At 44.7% G+C, this 16182-nt stretch overlaps 1 protein-coding gene across 1 annotated transcript; it reads left to right on the forward strand.

The window, feature by feature from the left end:
* Positions 1-4177: 4177 nt before the first annotated feature.
* CDKL2 (cyclin-dependent kinase-like 2 (CDC2-related kinase)) lies at positions 4178-12286 on the forward strand (the record flags this gene model as incomplete). The annotated part of the gene is made up of 11 exons (XM_009573390.1): positions 4178-4372; positions 5295-5473; positions 6399-6511; positions 6763-6902; positions 7913-8001; positions 8535-8661; positions 9550-9824; positions 10297-10387; positions 11152-11263; positions 11385-11491; positions 12227-12286. Coding segments are annotated over 11 exons (1488 nt in total), but the record flags the coding sequence as incomplete, so codon positions are not given.
* Between the last annotated feature and the right edge of the window lie 3896 nt (positions 12287-16182).

Genomic DNA, 16182 nt, shown 5'->3' on the forward strand with positions numbered 1-16182 from the left:
TGGGAGATGTTTATGTCGCAGTCCAATGTCTGTCGTGAGCCGCTGCACCGAGGTGGCTCATACAGAGCGTGACCTTTTTGTTTGAAGCTCCTGTTGTTACTATTCCAGCAACCTGCCCTGCTGCAGGCAAGGAGGGCGATGCAGCTCAGCATGGGTGTTCCCTGGGGAGGGCGAGCGGCGGTCTGCGGGTCCAGCCTCTGCCGTGCTCCGGGTGCCTCTTCGCGGCGTGTTTTGAATCCTACTGAGGTGTTTTAAGTACCTTCGTGAAGGCAAATGTCTCCTTCAAGCGGAATAGTAACCTTATGTCTGTGGTGTGCGTTTTTCTTGCAGTAAAGGTGCTAATTGTTTAGAACTGATGGGTGGGGGTGAGATCTACCTGTCGGGGGTTGATGGGTTTTTGGGAGGAAGCTGCCTCTTGAGACTCCTTAATAGTCCTTTAAGAAGGGGTGTTTAGCCAGTGAGGTTATAAGATAGCTGTAAATTTAAGCCATTGGGTCAGTTTTGAAAGGGAAACGCGGTTGCTTCTGACCACGATTTGCAAAGTATAACTTAACGAAGTCCAAAACAAAAGAGACTTGTTTGGGCCCTGTTTGTATTTCCACGAGCAGCCAAGCCATGGCCAGGTTCGTTTAGCTTTTGAGTTGTAGCCTTGCAGACCTGCTTTTCCCTTTGGCTGAGTGCTGTGCTGGATTTGCCTGACTAAACCTGACTTGATTAGAAGTCTGTTTATGTGCCCTTCCGAGGAAAGGAGTCACAAGGTCTCCATTGCCTCCTGGTGGTGAGTGTGTCCCCCTGTGTTGCGTACCCAATTTGCATACCTTGCTGCTGTGAATTTGCTGAAAACGAAAGAAATGCTGAACTTCTAAAACCTGCAGGTGAATGGTGACTTGAATGTGTGACAGTGGGCCTAACCGGACTGGATACCTGTGTTCCCTGATAGGAAAAATGCTTCTAGGAAAGTTTTAATTTATTTTATTTTATTAATGTGATTTTCCTGGCAGGCTTGTACTGCTAGCGAGAGGCTGGAGGAGGACAGGTATCAAATTCCCTGAACCTTATCAATCAATGGCTAGCCCCTGGGCTGAAGCCAGCCAGCGTAATGTCCTTTGCTGTTTGAGTGCATGATTTGCCTGGTATCAGTTGTGGATGCTTTATACTCGCCTAAATGTCCAGTCGTACTTCAGCCTGTTGGCTTCTTATCAGCAGTATTATGTGGTGTAGCCTCATTGTGTGGGTTGGTTTATTAAAGGTACTTCTCTTCATGGGCTGTAGATAATCTGTCTGGGAAAATACCCAGGAGCTTTAGATAAACAGGGTTTGTGTGTGTGCTCTTCAGTGTTTTGTCATATGGTCTTTCAGCTTCCTCTCTTGGCTTTGTTCCTCCTAAGAAGCTTTTGCAAGTTCCTAAACTCTTTCACTGCCAGTGTTTTCTGCTGCGTTCCTTCGTGTCTAGGATGCCAAGGATGCAGGGTGGCATTCTGTGCCAGGACATACATCTGTTGTTCTGCTTGCTCTTCTGACCGCCTTCAGCCCCTGTGTTTGCCACCGTAACCTTTAGTAGTAGGTGCAGCATTTTCCTCCTTCCCTTGTCCCGCAGGAGGTATGCACAGAAGAGTGCTTGTCCCTGTGCGTGGGCACACGTCGTAGTTTTAAGCGTTGGGACACGGGTGATGGGTCTGGTGAAAAAATGACGGAAAGTCTTATTACAGTTGGAGTGCCTCTAGGCTTTTCCTCTGATGCGGGGTGTTCTGGAGGTGGGAGTACGTGCAAGCCTGTCTCCTGTCCCCTTGGCTGCCACGAGTGTCTCTTCGCAAGTCTGCCAGACTATAGTCCCTGTGCTGTGAAGGAAAAAAAGTCAACTCTGCCATCACTGCAAGAGCTACAGACCCTTATAGTTAATGGAAATGCACGTGCTGGAGCTTGAGATGCAGCCAGCAGCTCCAAGCATTGTCCCCTCAAACTACTTTTAAGCAGAGCTGTGTGAGTCCGGATCGTACCTGATCCGTTGGCCAGGCTCGCTTAGTTACCGAGTCAAAGCACGTACCGCCTCCCAGGTGTGTTGGGAATTAACTTGTTTTCCTGGGTAAATGGGAACTTAGCAAGGGGAATATTTCCGTAAGTAACTCAGTAAGTGTGGCCTCTCACAGTGAAAATAAATACCTAGAGATTTAATCTTTTTGTAGTTTCTTCACTTGCATGCTCCCTGTGAACCTAATTTATTTTTTTTAGTTTTTTCCTGTTCTGGAGTTTGGGCAGAAATTTAATCATGGCTGAAAACAGCAAAACATCTTCAGGTCTCCTTTGCTGGGAAGAAATTATTCTTCAGAAAATAGTTTTTCTCTAATTGATCATCTTTTTTAAAATCCTCACTTTTCAGACCTTCTAAGAAATCTGGGTCTTTGACAGACCCAGGTGCAGGTTGGCTGGCACTCCCTCTGGACTGGCAGAGCATTTCCCCTACAAGTCCCTGTGCTCTGCAGACCTTTTGCATCTTCCTTGGTGGCGATCCCTGGGCTATGTGCTGCCTTCAGGCAGGCTCCGATGGTATTTCCCTGCTAGGCTCCAAGCTAATAAATAACTGCGCATTGTAGCGTGGTCTGTTTTGTTAAAGTGGTGTGTGATAAACCAGTGTTACAAATGTGTAACAAATTGGAGGTGTGTTCTTGTCTGGTCAGAATGTCATGACAAAATAACTAGAAAATACAGCTGCTTTTTTCTTCTTTTCATTTAAATTGCAGTTTTTTTCTCTAAACTATCTTCAGCTTTCCCCTCTGCTGAATATTGCAAGAAAAAAAAAGTCTCTTCAAATCCTTGGCTGGTCAATTTTCACTCTGAATCCACTAGACACAGTTTAATAGAAGCTGTTTAATTGTTATCACTATTACAGGTACGAATGCTGAACTTCCCTTTTAGCCGTTCAATGTGCTTGTCTTCTGGCACATGTTAGTTACTGTAAATGCGTATGAGCTGGCAGTGCCAACAGAAATGCTTTGGGTATGGTAGGAGCTTAAAAGAAAAGTCTTCTATCTTCCTTATTAGAAAAAATTAAGATACAGACACTGAGTAGTTGGTGATGAACTGGCAGCTAGGTAGAATAGAGGGGTATTGCAGCTGCTTTTGTTCTTCTTTTAAATGGAGATGTAAGAGCTTTTTAAAAAGGAATGACAGAGAAGAGTAAAATTTCCTGGAAACGTGGGAGAAAAGAGATGAATCAGCTTTGGGTTGTTGGGAGAGGCAAAAAGTTTTCCTGAAACATTGAGAGCCGTCTTCAGCAATCCTTTGAATCCTGTCTGGAAGGGGTAGCTAGCGTGGCTCCTCGTGCCCTGCCCTGAGGGAGCAGGCAGGGTAGCACGGTGTTACTTGGTCACCTTGATGAGAGTATCTCCTAAAGGAGTTTGAGGTACAGCCCGATGTTATGAGAACAAGCTGTGTTTATTGCTGCTTCAGCTGTTTGTGAGCAAAACCAGGGAACTAGCAAGGAGTCTCTGCAGCTCAGCAGTCATGGTTAAATGCCCTGTTCTTCTTCTCACAGTGGTGGGAGACGTACTTGGCAGCATGCTGAACTTTCCAGTACAAACCGTCCTGCTTTGTCTTTCCTGCTAGCTCGGGGACCTCTGGATTTTCCTTTACTGTGGCAAGTCTTTGTGGGAGATGCTGTTAGGTGTCTTCTGTCTCTCACGTGTTAACCACATGCTCCTCTCGAGCTCCTTCTTTTTGACTTTCTCAAGATTTCTCTCATGTGGAACATAAACTTGCTCTAAAGCTTGTCAAGATCAGGGCACGAGCTAATGTCACCTTGCATGTGAGGAGAGTATTGTGAGAAGCAGAATGCGTGAGACATTCCAACAACAAAACAGTGTATTTTGAGCATCCCCATTAAGAAGAAATGTCCTTAGTCAGTGTTTTATTTATTTTTAGGTTTCAAAAAAGGTGTCTGCATATATGAGGTGGTGGAAATCCTCCAGATAATGTTAAAAAAAAAAAAAAAAAATTGGCAAAATAAAACCTATTCTAAAATATCAATGAGCTGATTTTAAGAATAAATGAATGTGAGTGCCGTGACAAGAAGAGCATTCCAGGGTAGTGCACCGGCTGGGTTGCAGTGAAAAGTGTGTGGTTGTAGTTCAGCCATTATGTGCTGTCAAACTCTCACAAAATATTTCCTGTTTTATCACAGCAACTCAGGCATGAGAATCTCGTGAACTTGCTGGAAGTGTGTAAAAAGAAGAAACGGTGGTATCTGGTGTTTGAATTTGTGGATCACACGGTGCTTGATGACCTTGAGGCATTTCCAAACGGACTAGACTACAGCAGGGTTCGGAAATACTTATTTCAGATTATGAGGGGAATAGCGTTTTGTCACAGTCATAATGTAAGTATGCACAATAAGTCAGCTCTGCAGTTAACCTTGAATGAATAGATACAGAAGCGTGTATTTTTGATATATATTAAAACTTAGAGAAACAAAGCTTTGACTGAAAAGAAAGAGGCAGGGCAGAAGGGCCAGACTGAATTTCATATAAAATGTCAGAGCTTGATGTCAGCTAATCCAGTAGTCTGTCTCTGATTGATTTGTGAGAGTGTTTCAAAGGAAGGGTCCAGAAGTTCATGGGTATTCAATAGTTGGTGGCACCCGATTCTAGGTTGGCTTATCTTGCAGAGGGAGATAGTCTCTCTTTCAAAAGTTTGATTCTGATAGTGTCTATGTAAATATGTAAGCTTTCTTTTTCTCTTCAGTATTTTTAGGTTTGTGTTCTCAACTGATTTCTAACAGGTTTGCCAGTTTAATCCTAGTTGTGTAACTATATATATAAACACACAAGTGTTTATATAAACACACAAGTGTTTATTTATTTATCTTTATGTTTGGGAAGCTATCTCTCTTAGGAATTCCTAAAATACGTTTCACATTTAACTGCAGGACATGCCCATGGCCCTTGAAATACTCAGAGCTTTTAAACTTGTGGTCAAGGCCAGCTTTTCAAGCATAATAAATTATGCCTGTTAAAATACCTATAGTAAATACACCTGCAGAACATATGCAGAGAGATACATAAAATAAACATTTATGTGTGCAAAAATTAAGGTTCTGTGTTTACCTGTGCACTTGGGTCAGCGTTTGTTCATTGACCGTGTGCATATAGCTATATTTTACAGACTCCGTATGTTTCCCATGCTTGCAAAAATGTAATTTTCTACCTGGATGTGAGAAGGCTGCTATTTTTGGTGAGCCAGTCAATTTACTGTGTAGAAATGGGGAATTTATTTGTCTTGACTTGCTTTTCTTTGTGCAGATAATACATCGGGATATTAAGCCAGAGAACATACTAGTCTCTCAGTCGGGAGTTGTAAAACTATGTGACTTTGGATTTGCCCGTACCTTAGCAGCTTCTGGGGAAGCTTACACAGACTACGTGGCAACCCGATGGTACAGAGCTCCAGAGCTGCTGGTGGGAGATATCAAGTATGGCAAGTAAGACTGGCATGCGAGGCTCCAGAAGGGTTGTGGGCTTGTGGGGAGTATGGAGGGGGGTGCTCTGTTTTTTGGGGAGGCAGGGGGCTATTGCTTGGCAAGCAGGTTAAAGGGATGCTGTGGATGCTGTTCAGAATAACCATCAGAATGATTATTCACTTGTAAAGGTTTAAGCCTTCCTCTTCTGTCTCCCACTCTGCAGCTAACTACTGCCAGTGCTAGACTTTCCTGGCTCAAAAGGCGAGGAGAGCCCTCAGTATTTCTGGTCTGTTGTCTATAGGAGCTTTTCAGTTGCCAAGGCTGGTATTGGAGGAGGCTATGGTTAGACTTCCCTCCTGTGCAGTTAGAGTCATGGAGGGAAGACAGAAAAGTCCCTCCAAACAATTCTAGACGGACATTTCAGGAGGGAGGAGGTGGGATGAATGAGATGTTTCTTACTGGGATCCCCAGTGCTGCAAAACCAGGTCTGAACTTAAACTGTGTTATTCACAGGTCTGTTAGTGCAGTTGTGCAGGTTTATGTTTGTCCCTGTATTACTTAAACTTAATTTTCAGTAGATGTGCCTGAGGAGTGGTTGCCTGCAGAAGGAGGAGCAGCTTACCTTTGTGCTCTCTCAAGTGCAAGATTCTACTAATGTGTTACGTTCTATTAGTATTTTTAAAGCATTGGGTTTTGGAAGCTGATTTTACATCTGTCAGGCTTCTGCTAGCATTTGCCTGCTTCAAGAGCTGAATGCTTGCTATTCATCAGAGCACTTGTAAGCTTGGAAAACAGCTGTCTTGCTGTTTAGGGGGACAAAGCTGCCCTCGGGGCTTGTAACCTGCCTAAGACATGCTGTGCACTGGCCTGGTTCAGCCTTTAGATCAAAGAGACGAGTGAAGCCATGCTGAGCTGGGGTGTTGGTTTTTTGTTTTTTTTTTTCCAGGGCTGTGGACGTGTGGGCTATTGGCTCTCTGATAACAGAAATGCTTACAGGAGAGCCCCTCTTCCCTGGAGATTCAGACATTGACCAGCTCTACCATATCACCAAGTGCTTGGGTAAGAACAGTCTGTTGGGCTCCTGGTGCCTGCTTAGTAATGAAGGGGTCAAATAAATTTCGACGGGGGGAGTAGAGTGTGGGGAGAAGGGGAGTACTGCATTAATTCATGGTGCGCAGGTGGAACGACCCAGAGAACGATCCAGACTGTAGCCCTTACAGTAGGGCTGACCCAGTATTTCAGCCTCTCAGTTGTTTCACCGGACTGTTCTGTATTTCTTCCATGTGGTTGCTTTGTTCGTGTGATTCCAGGTAATTTAATTCCAAGACACCAAGAGTTATTCTATAAAAATCCCCTCTTTGCTGGCATGAGGTTGCCTGAAGTGAAGGAGGCCGAATCTCTGGACAAACGATATCCCAAGCTCTCTGCTGCAGTGCTAGATTTAGCCAAGGTAACTAACTGATCATCTACGATGAACGTTTATCTATTGACTTGTCCTTCACCTTGGGGAGCTGAATACAGCCTACAGAAAGGGCTGGGGCTGTTAAACTGGCTTCTTCTCAACTACCTGTGCAATGAGCAACTGCTTGGGTTGGTAGCTTAGTGAGGACTGCAAGGATACGACAGCTACCGTCCCGGGTGACAGGGGAGACTAAGCCAGTCATCTCCAGAGCCAAAATGGTCACTGCATATCCTCCAGGGAGGATTTGTAGCATATAGTGCTCCACTGGTTACGTTTTCCAAAGAGGTTTGAAAGGTGAAGAAGGGCTTGTGTATTGAAAGTGTCCCCCGTACACCTCACTGCATCAGTTGATCTTTTGAAAGGTCTCTCAGCAAGATTTGCTCCTCATCTGCTACCTTTGTAGATAGATAATACGTAGCCCCTTCCTTCTTACTTACTAGTAGAGCTGTGTGGATATAATGTTTTCTGCCAACCCTCCCCCTACCTGCTGATAGAAGCACTGCAAGCAAGTAGGCTTGGATGGGATGGCATCCAAACGTGTCCCTTGTTCTTGGAGCTGTGTGTCTACTATGTGGGAGTTGGGAAGCCTACAGCTTTGTAATAGATTCTGAAGAATCCTTCCAGGGAGTGTTTTTGTGCTTTCACACAGTAGTCTGGAGCACCGATATGTTGGGTAACTAAAACAACTTAAAACCAACGTGGCTGTATTCGAAATGCCTAATGATCAAAACAGGTTCTAAAGCCTTAGCCAAACAGATGTAACTGAAAACAAGGGAGGTTTATGGAGAGCGGAGTCTTTGTGACCATTAGTGATTGGAATGGAAGCAGCCAGCAAACATTAAACTTTTCAGGTAGTGGTGTCTCTTGGGCACATCTCAGTATAACAGGCCTTAGAAAGGGGAGTTCTGCAGCTTTTCTTTTTGTCTTCGCTCAGAAATGCTAGAGCCTTTGTTTCATTTCTAATATTTTGCCTTCTAATGTTTACGTTGATTTGACAGAAGTGTTTGCAGATTGATCCAGACAAAAGACCATCCTGTGCTGAGCTCTTGCAGTGCGATTTCTTTAACAAGGATGGATTTGCTGAAAGGTAAACAGTTCATTTCTTGCTCAGAGCAGGCTAACTTTAGAAGGAAGTTAAGCAGTTGTGCTTGAAGATTGCACGCTGGGTTTGCAGAGCTGACAGCTGCTGAATGTCTTGCGTTTTGTTTGGTTTTAGCCTTCCTGCAAATAGAACAGTTGAAAGGGAACACGTTGCAGCGGCATGTTTGCCTCATTACCTTCTCGAGACATTAATTCATCGGCGTGCGCACCCAGTGTCACACCGTATTGGGTAGTATAGTCTTACACTGTATTCACTGTCTGCATCTACACCAGACTGGGATGCAAACACCTTTATTGCTGTAATGTGAACAGCGTGTGCTTGTAAAATTTTATTTATTTTAATGGATACGTCATATTTGGCTGGCTTCTCGTTAGTTAAAAAGGCGTGGTTTGTTTGATTACTTAAAAGGCTATAGGAGCCTGTGCTGAACACCAGCTGGTGATGATACTGAGATTAACAGAAGCCCCTTTTTTTTTTTCTTTTTTTTTTTCCCCTCTTCCTTCTTGTATGGAATGTAGATTTGCTCAGGAGCTTAAATTAAAGATTCAGAAAGATGCCAGAGACCATCAATTACAGAAAAAATCAAAAATCAGCAAAAGAGACAAAGAGGATGTTTTAGAAGAAAGAAAAATGCTTGGTGTCCAGGTTGGTCCATCTTTGTTTTCCAAACCTAGTTTGTTTGGGGTTTTTTTATGTTTTAAAATCACTGTATTAAGTATGTGCAGCAGTTTAAGTTCATAGCAAAAATATAAGCACAATTGTCCATTACGTTTTTTTAAAAAAGACTAGGTAAGCGTCATGTGCCAGAGAAGCTCAACTTCGGAGGCCACTGAGAGTCTAGACAGCGCTGAAGACCTTATCGCTCGATTCAAGGCAGTACGTTAGGCCTGTGCCCCCACAGCTCTGATGCTCAGTGCAACACAGCCTGCAGGCTGTTGTGTAGAAGTTCTGTGCCTTTGATTCTAGCTGTTTGGCTGCCACAAGGTTACTCTAGTGCTTGGCTCGGCAGTCTGCAAGTGGCTATTTGGCCAGTCCCTTGCAGGTAAACTACATCGTGATGCAGTTACTGGCAAATATGGAGCTGGAGGGAGAATCGATTAGGAAGCATAACTCGTGTTGAATCACGAAAACATGCTTGTCTGCCGTTGTTTACCTGTGCTTAAGCCCTGTCTCCAAAATTACGTATTTCCCTTTCAGTCAGATACTAAGGAGACGAGGCTTCAGAGTCACTTTGAGGTGACATTGGGCTCAGTTCTTATGTAATTTCTTTGGAGGTGACACAGGATACGGCTGTTCTTCCTCCATCATTTCCGATCCCATTCTAAAGTGATTTACTTATAGAGGGTGCTGGAACCCTGACGAGTCACCTCCCACTTGATGGAAAACAGAGGTTTTCTACTAAAAACAATTCCATCTCCATCAGATCCTTGCAGAATCATGCAGATTGAGGCTTTTGACTTCTTTCCCCACATGCGCTGCTTGACTTTTTAAACATGACTGTAAGAGAAAGACGATGCTTATCTTCCCAAACAGGATTTCAGCATTGACCCGAAGAGCAGAGATGCAAAGCTATTAAAGGCGAAGCGCTCTAAAGCTGACGCAGAGAAAGCAGACCGATCCTCCAACCTGAGCTCCCTCTACGACAGTGCGATCAACCCATTTAAAATAAGCCCTCAAACCAGCCTAAAAGATTCCAGCAGCAGCTTGGACTATGCCAAGAATGCAGGCATAGTTATCCCTCCTATCAACCAGAACCTTTCTCCCACTACGGTTGGGATGGGGCCTGTGCCTGGGAGCCTTAACTACAGGTACGGGAGCAGAGCTAGAAGAGCTTGTATCCATCGTCCCTGTTGCTGAGGAACTGTAATGTCCTGAGAGAGGTGGAGGGTGGTGATGTGGGAACGCGAGATGTGGGTTTGGGACAGGACACGGCTAGGAACAGCGCTTTGGTGGAGGCTTGTACGTGGATAAGGAAGCCCGACTTCACCTCGAGCAGCTGTGCGTGTCCACACAGGCGCGGGGTGTCTGCGTTTCTGCGTTTGGCAAAGCGCTATTGGGCAGCAGCAGTTTGCCAGCGGCTGTGACACTGGCCTTTTTTTGACTCATGGCTTGTCCTTTGGACCAGACTTCTCTGTTAACTGCGCTCACGAAGGATATGCTCCCCGTGAGCCTTCTTTCTAAGCATTTAATGACGGTGTTTCTGGGTGTCTTATATTTGCTGGTTTTATATTCACCGTGTTACCCCAGTTAATACAAAGTTTGTGGCGTTTTTGATTACAGAGTTGATGAAAAGAGTAAAAAATACTTGAACCCATTTCTAAAGCAACGGAAGCATTCTCCAGCGGGCCATTACAGTGTGAGCTTGACGTCGGTAAGTTGTCTGTCTTTCCCCCTTGGCAAAGCAAAAATAAATTCTGAAGTCGAGTATGTGTTTTATTGTCAAGCATCCCATCTGTTGCAGCCTTCATCATAACTCCCAACTACAAATATTATTTTCTGTATCCCTTTTTTCCTACAGGTGTGTCATCTGTTATCCTTTGCTAGTAGTTATATTATATGAAACATATTTTGTGTCAGAGGGCAATTTTAAATGAGAGGAGCAGTCCAACTCAGGATATCTGTGAGATGTGGAATATATGGCCTCCTGCCTGGCCAGGATAAGTAGACCATATGTGCTGCGCTACTGAAGCAGAATTTAGGATTTGGATTTAATGTGGTCAGGGCCTTACTTAGTCGTGTCATAAATGCATTAAAAATTGATAATGAAAACAAGTGAAATGGAAAGCTTTTCACTGCATTCACTACCTAGGCAATATTCTTTCCATGCCAGCAGGAACGTTTGCCTTCTTACAGGTAACTAATCCGAGCCATTCTCCAAGTGTTGTATTTTGTCTCTCTGAAAGCAGTCTATCTTAGATGATTGGGGTTTTTTTACTGTGGTTGTTCCGTTGTTTATAATGTATAAATGACACTTGAGCAGAATGGTTTCCTTCACACACATTAGAGTCTTTTCTTTTACTCTTGCACAAGTTCCAACTACAGTGGAACATTGCTGTGTTGATGCATTTTTAAGCTTGAAAATAGCTTTGTTTTTTCTGTATTTTCATGAGCTGGTACTTATGCCCTTGATTACAGGTTACTAATGAAAAAAACATCCTTCAGGCAAATAGGAAAAAATGGGAATTCTCCAAGACAGATGTGCGTTTGCCAGAACTAAATCATCTCCCTGAACTGAGAGGAGTGGAAGGTATGAGCTTTGATGTCCTCGAAATAAAACCTGGATCCTAAATAAGTGGCAGGAAGCAGCGTGCATTAGAGCAGTCAGCTCTTGCTTCCTTAATATGGTATGCATTGGTTGTGTTTTGCAGCGTGGCATCCCAGATTTCTGAAAAAGGAAAATAAAACAGTTTCAGAGTCCCGTGTCCCCTCCCTTGCTGCTATTGACCTCCATAACTCAAGTCTGGCCTCGCAGCAGGTAACAAAGCAATAAAATAGTTTGTGCTGCTCTGTATTTGTTTGGTTTGGGACTTTCTGAACAGCGTGACCCACAAATTTCCCATGTGACTCTTAACAGAAGCAGAACTTGCCTTGGTTTCTTAACTGTCTAAATAAAAGGACCTGAGGCCTTATGCTGAGGGAAAAGAGAAGGGTCACAGATGAAACATGGGGCTTTATTTGCCTCTCTGAGGTTAGCTAAATACTAGATTCTTACTGCTAAGACTGACAACGTGAATTGTTGCTATTTCAGCTGGCTGGATCAAGGTGGAAGTAAGGCTGATTTACCAGAGTTGAAGAGAGACCAGGAGGGACACATGTTTAGAGGAGAACTGTTCTGGCTGTGTTAGATGTTGAGGGGCCGAGTGCAGTAGGGAGGGAGAAAGCGTAGGAGCCAGGCATAGGGAGAGAAGGGGAAAACTTGCAACTCTTGCAGATTAGTTCCTCAGTAACATGGAGATGTTGTTTGGGAGTTAAGTAATTCCATAGGCAGTCACTTTGGCTACCTTGCTTCCACTTGAGATTCGGCAGACTGTATTGGGGCGGGAGGGAGGCATTTTTGAAGTCTGATTTGGTCAAAGAACAGAATTGTTTTAAGTTGCACGTTCGCATTGCACATGTCCCTAGAGGGTAGTTTCTGATTGTTCTCTCTATTTATACTACACTTGGAAGTTGACCCTTTCTTCTTTTCTTTCTTTTCCTTCCCAATTTACAGCTGTCGGGGACCTTGATGCCCGATGCGTCAGAAGCCAGTTTCCCCAGAGTCGAGCACTAGCCTTATGGAGAAGGAGATCACACCGGCCTGTAAAAGGTAGGCTTTAATTTCTGCAGTGTAGCCTTCTGGTGGCTTTAATTTGTGCTGTGTAGTTTTCTGGTATCTTTCAAACAGACAGCTTCATGAACGCTTACCTAGTTGGGAGGTGCAATGGGAAAGTCCTTTTACACTTCGCATTCTCGATTACGACTCCTAGCTAGGACAGACTTCTTATGGAGGGCAGCACGCAGCTTTCTTTACAGATACTTAAGTTGACTGTGGCAGGTATGTTGTTTTCCTGAACTGAGGTGCTGGGTATTGGTGTTGGAAATTAAGCAGCTCATGAAGTTGGGGATTGAGGAAGCTGATAGAATAACGAAAAGGGTAAAGTGGCTGCCTTCACGTGGAAAAAATGGGTGTATGTACAGCACGGTCAAGTGCATCACAGAAAATGGACTTGCAAGAAGGGAGAAAAGCATTCGGGAGGGCTTGTCAAGCTTTACATAGGGAAAATTTTTACTAACAATGTCATGCAATCTGAATTTATTTCATGTAGCTGTTATACCTCAGTGCTCTCCAAGCACGAGATAGGAGTCTGGGTGAGAAAGCGGCTTAGGAAAAGTCCCAGCTGTGTGGTTGACTTGTAGTCTTAAGATGGAAGTACTAAGTTTGAACTCTGCCACACTGTTTGCACTTACACTTAGCATTGCATCTTAGCATTCTAGATTGTTTTAAGCTGAGGCATTTAAATGTGGTTTTAACAGTTTCTGATCTTGACCATTGAAGGACGTGCAGTTCTGCAAGTCATTTTGTGTCCAAAAAAAAAAAAACCCTCACAGAAAAATTTGTGTGGTTTTGTTTGTTGTTTTGCTTTTTTCTATTGGCATATCGTTACTTCTTGTTGCTCAGCATCTTCCAGGGAGTCTGCTGTATGTGTTGGAGTTTGTCTCATCCTCTTGAAAGCGAGAACTGCAGTGCTTAGCTGAGGGTTTTTACTCACATGATCACCCCTCTTTGCTCACTGAGGCTGGGCAGAAGGACTGCACCTTCTGGAAGGAGCCGAACTTGGGGAGAATAAAGAGGGAAGGAGACAAGGTGCTCTGGAAGGGTTTTCAGAGGCTGTGCTCCAAAATCTCACCAGCTCTATTAGAGCCTTGTGTCCTGCCTAGATGGGCTTTACTCAGTGCTCTGGGTACCTTGGTGCTGCCAGCCTGGACGTGATTGCATACCTGTCCCTCTGGGGATTCTCCCTGTGGCCACAGGGACCACCAGGCACCGCAAGCCTCCCTCCTCTCTTGCTTGGAGTTTGTTACAGATAGCCACGAGCGTGTCATGGCTATACTGTTAACATGCAGGTGCAAACTGTGCCTCTGTTTTTTCTTCTGGGCTCTGGTGTTTCCTTTTTGAGGAGAGGGAGCAACTGCTGACTCTGAAATCTCTGCACAAGTGCTGCACGTGCTCTTAATCTATATGAGTGTATTTGGCGCTTAAATTTACATGAAGTGATGGCTTAATGCTACTAGGAAGAAACAAGAAAAACCATTGGGATGGGAAGCCATCCGGGTAATAGAAATGGGGGAAAAAGAAACCTTACTAAAGTTGTCTCATCTGTGAAGCAGAGAGGTGTCAGTGCACAGCTTTAGCAAGGTAAGGACGTGTAATACATCAAAATAAAGGAAGCGTATCATCAGGCAGTACCTCTGTGGTTTTGTTAGCCGGCCCATAACATCATTTTGCTTTTCTCCTCTTGATGCAGGTGGCTGAAACAGTGCGAACGATCCACCTGAGTTTCCAGGTGCTAAAGCTGCAAGGTCTCTGCAGGAGAGAGGAGGATCCCTTACTCTCTTGTTAGCGCAGCGGACTGCCGTGGGAAGTGGCTCAGGTCCAGTCGGAGGACAGAGCTCGCGCTGCCGCTGCTGCTGGATTTCTTGCATGCAAAACCGCTCCCGAGATGTCCACTTTCTGGCCCAGGGCCAGGTCTTGTCTGAGGTTGCTCAGAAAAAAAAATAGCGTGCGTGACAAGGGCAAAAGCTAGTTTGGAGGATTTTGAAGGGTTTCTTTTGTTGGACCGCTGCCCTCACAAGGGTTTTCTTTTTAAAGGAATAGTGAAGAGAGTAGATAGCTGCTGAATTTGCCCTGTTTTGGATAACCGCTGCCCTCTCGAGGGTTTTCTTTTTAAAGGAATAGTGAAGAGAGTAGATAGCTGCTGAATTTGCCCTGTTTTGGATCTGTATTGGAAAGCACCTTTGCCTTGACAAAAACGTCAGTGGAGAACGTTTGTGCAAGAAATACAATGTTTAAAGGTGTAAATGTTCCCAGCCGTTCCTTTGAAACCCTTGCTAATGCTCAGCAGCATGTGTGACCTTGTGTTAGATTCCTTTTCCCTCCGTGCTTTCGTCCCTGTCTTTGGGCGGTTGTCTTTCGGGTGTTTAACCGGGCCTGTTGTCTGGCTGCACTGGGTGAATGTCTGGTGAAGGAAGAATATTAGTGTAAAATACGGAGCTGTGATGCAGGTGGCATGTGAAAAGGCTTCTGTGAGCACTCAGTAACTCAACTAAGTCATCAGTCCTTTAGGTCCCTCGGGGGGAATGGGACATATAAGTGTAAAACTCAACAGTGGCTTGTAGGAAGAAAAAGATGGCATCACTTTTATCTTGGGGCTGTTATGAAACCGTTTTTGCTTAACTGCCCTCAAGTTGATTGTAGTCAGTTCTAGGGTGTCCCTCCGTTGCTCACAACTCTTGTTTTCCGGCAGCTCGAGGCTGCTGTGACAGCTCACACGCCTGTATGGCGTAGTTAATTTTGGAACTTGTCTTTCCACAAAATGGGGCCTTTCCCATCGATGTATCATGGCAGAATACAGTATGAATCTCATCGTATTTAGAGCTTTGTGACTGTGTTGTGTTTTGACATGTACGTCAAAATTTGTAAATAAAGGGATATTCAGATTCCAAATTTCTTGGTATTAGCGTGTGCTTACAAATGGAAGATGTGCTCACCTAGTCTTCCCTTGACTTGGTGTTATATCTGCTCATTTGGAGTGGTGGCATTACCTGCATTGAAAAATAGGACTTTTAAATCAGTTTTTATTTAACAGTTGACATCATGTTTCTTGCAACCATTTACGAGCACAAGTTCCTTATGTCTCTCAGCGGCATCCGGACCGCACGTAGGTGACTGTGCTCATGCAGCATGTCCTTTACCTTTCCAGCTCGGCTGGCCTACTGGCGATAGCACTGTTACGTTCCCAGTGCCCTGCTCTTTCTTTGCCGCTAACCAGGGACTGCTCCAGGGTGGCCCAGTTGTACCCACAGCAAACGTGCCCAGCTGGCCACAGCAGTCGTTTAGCTAGCCGTGGGCAAATGCAACAAGCTACTTGCCTAAAATTGACCTACTAAGAATTCACCACAGTCCCAGTGGATGGAGCAGCCCACGGCCGCGGCCATGTGCCTCTCCCAGTGCGAGCACCAGGATGCTCAGCCTCAGCATCCGTGGGCGGCGGATCCTTGTCTCAGGAACAACAAACAACTCTTGGAAAACTTCGAGGGGAAACCTCCCTGCTGTCCCCTATGCTGCATCAAAATTTTAGGTTATCTTATTTGGGGAGGGGGGGAAGGAAGGTTTTGGAGGGGGGGGAGGTTTTGGGGTAAGGAAGGTTTTAGTGGAAGAGGGCAAGAGGAGTTGGAGAGTAGGAAAGAATAAAAGTTTAAGGGGAGGCGGGGGGAAAGGTTTAAGGGGAGAAGTGAAACAAGGAAGTTCCTGACTAACTCTCCAAGACTCAATTTGGAGTTTTAGAAAGCAGGTATTCTTTATTGCGGCGTGGGACGCACAGGGGATCGCTCCACCTAGTGTGCGTGCCAAATCACATAACAATAGAAGTTATATACAACTGGAGTATACATATTCATTACATTTCC

This window comes from Fulmarus glacialis, unplaced genomic scaffold (genome assembly GCF_000690835.1).
Source record: "Fulmarus glacialis isolate BGI_N327 unplaced genomic scaffold, ASM69083v1 scaffold12372, whole genome shotgun sequence".
NCBI lineage: Eukaryota > Metazoa > Chordata > Aves > Procellariiformes > Procellariidae > Fulmarus > Fulmarus glacialis.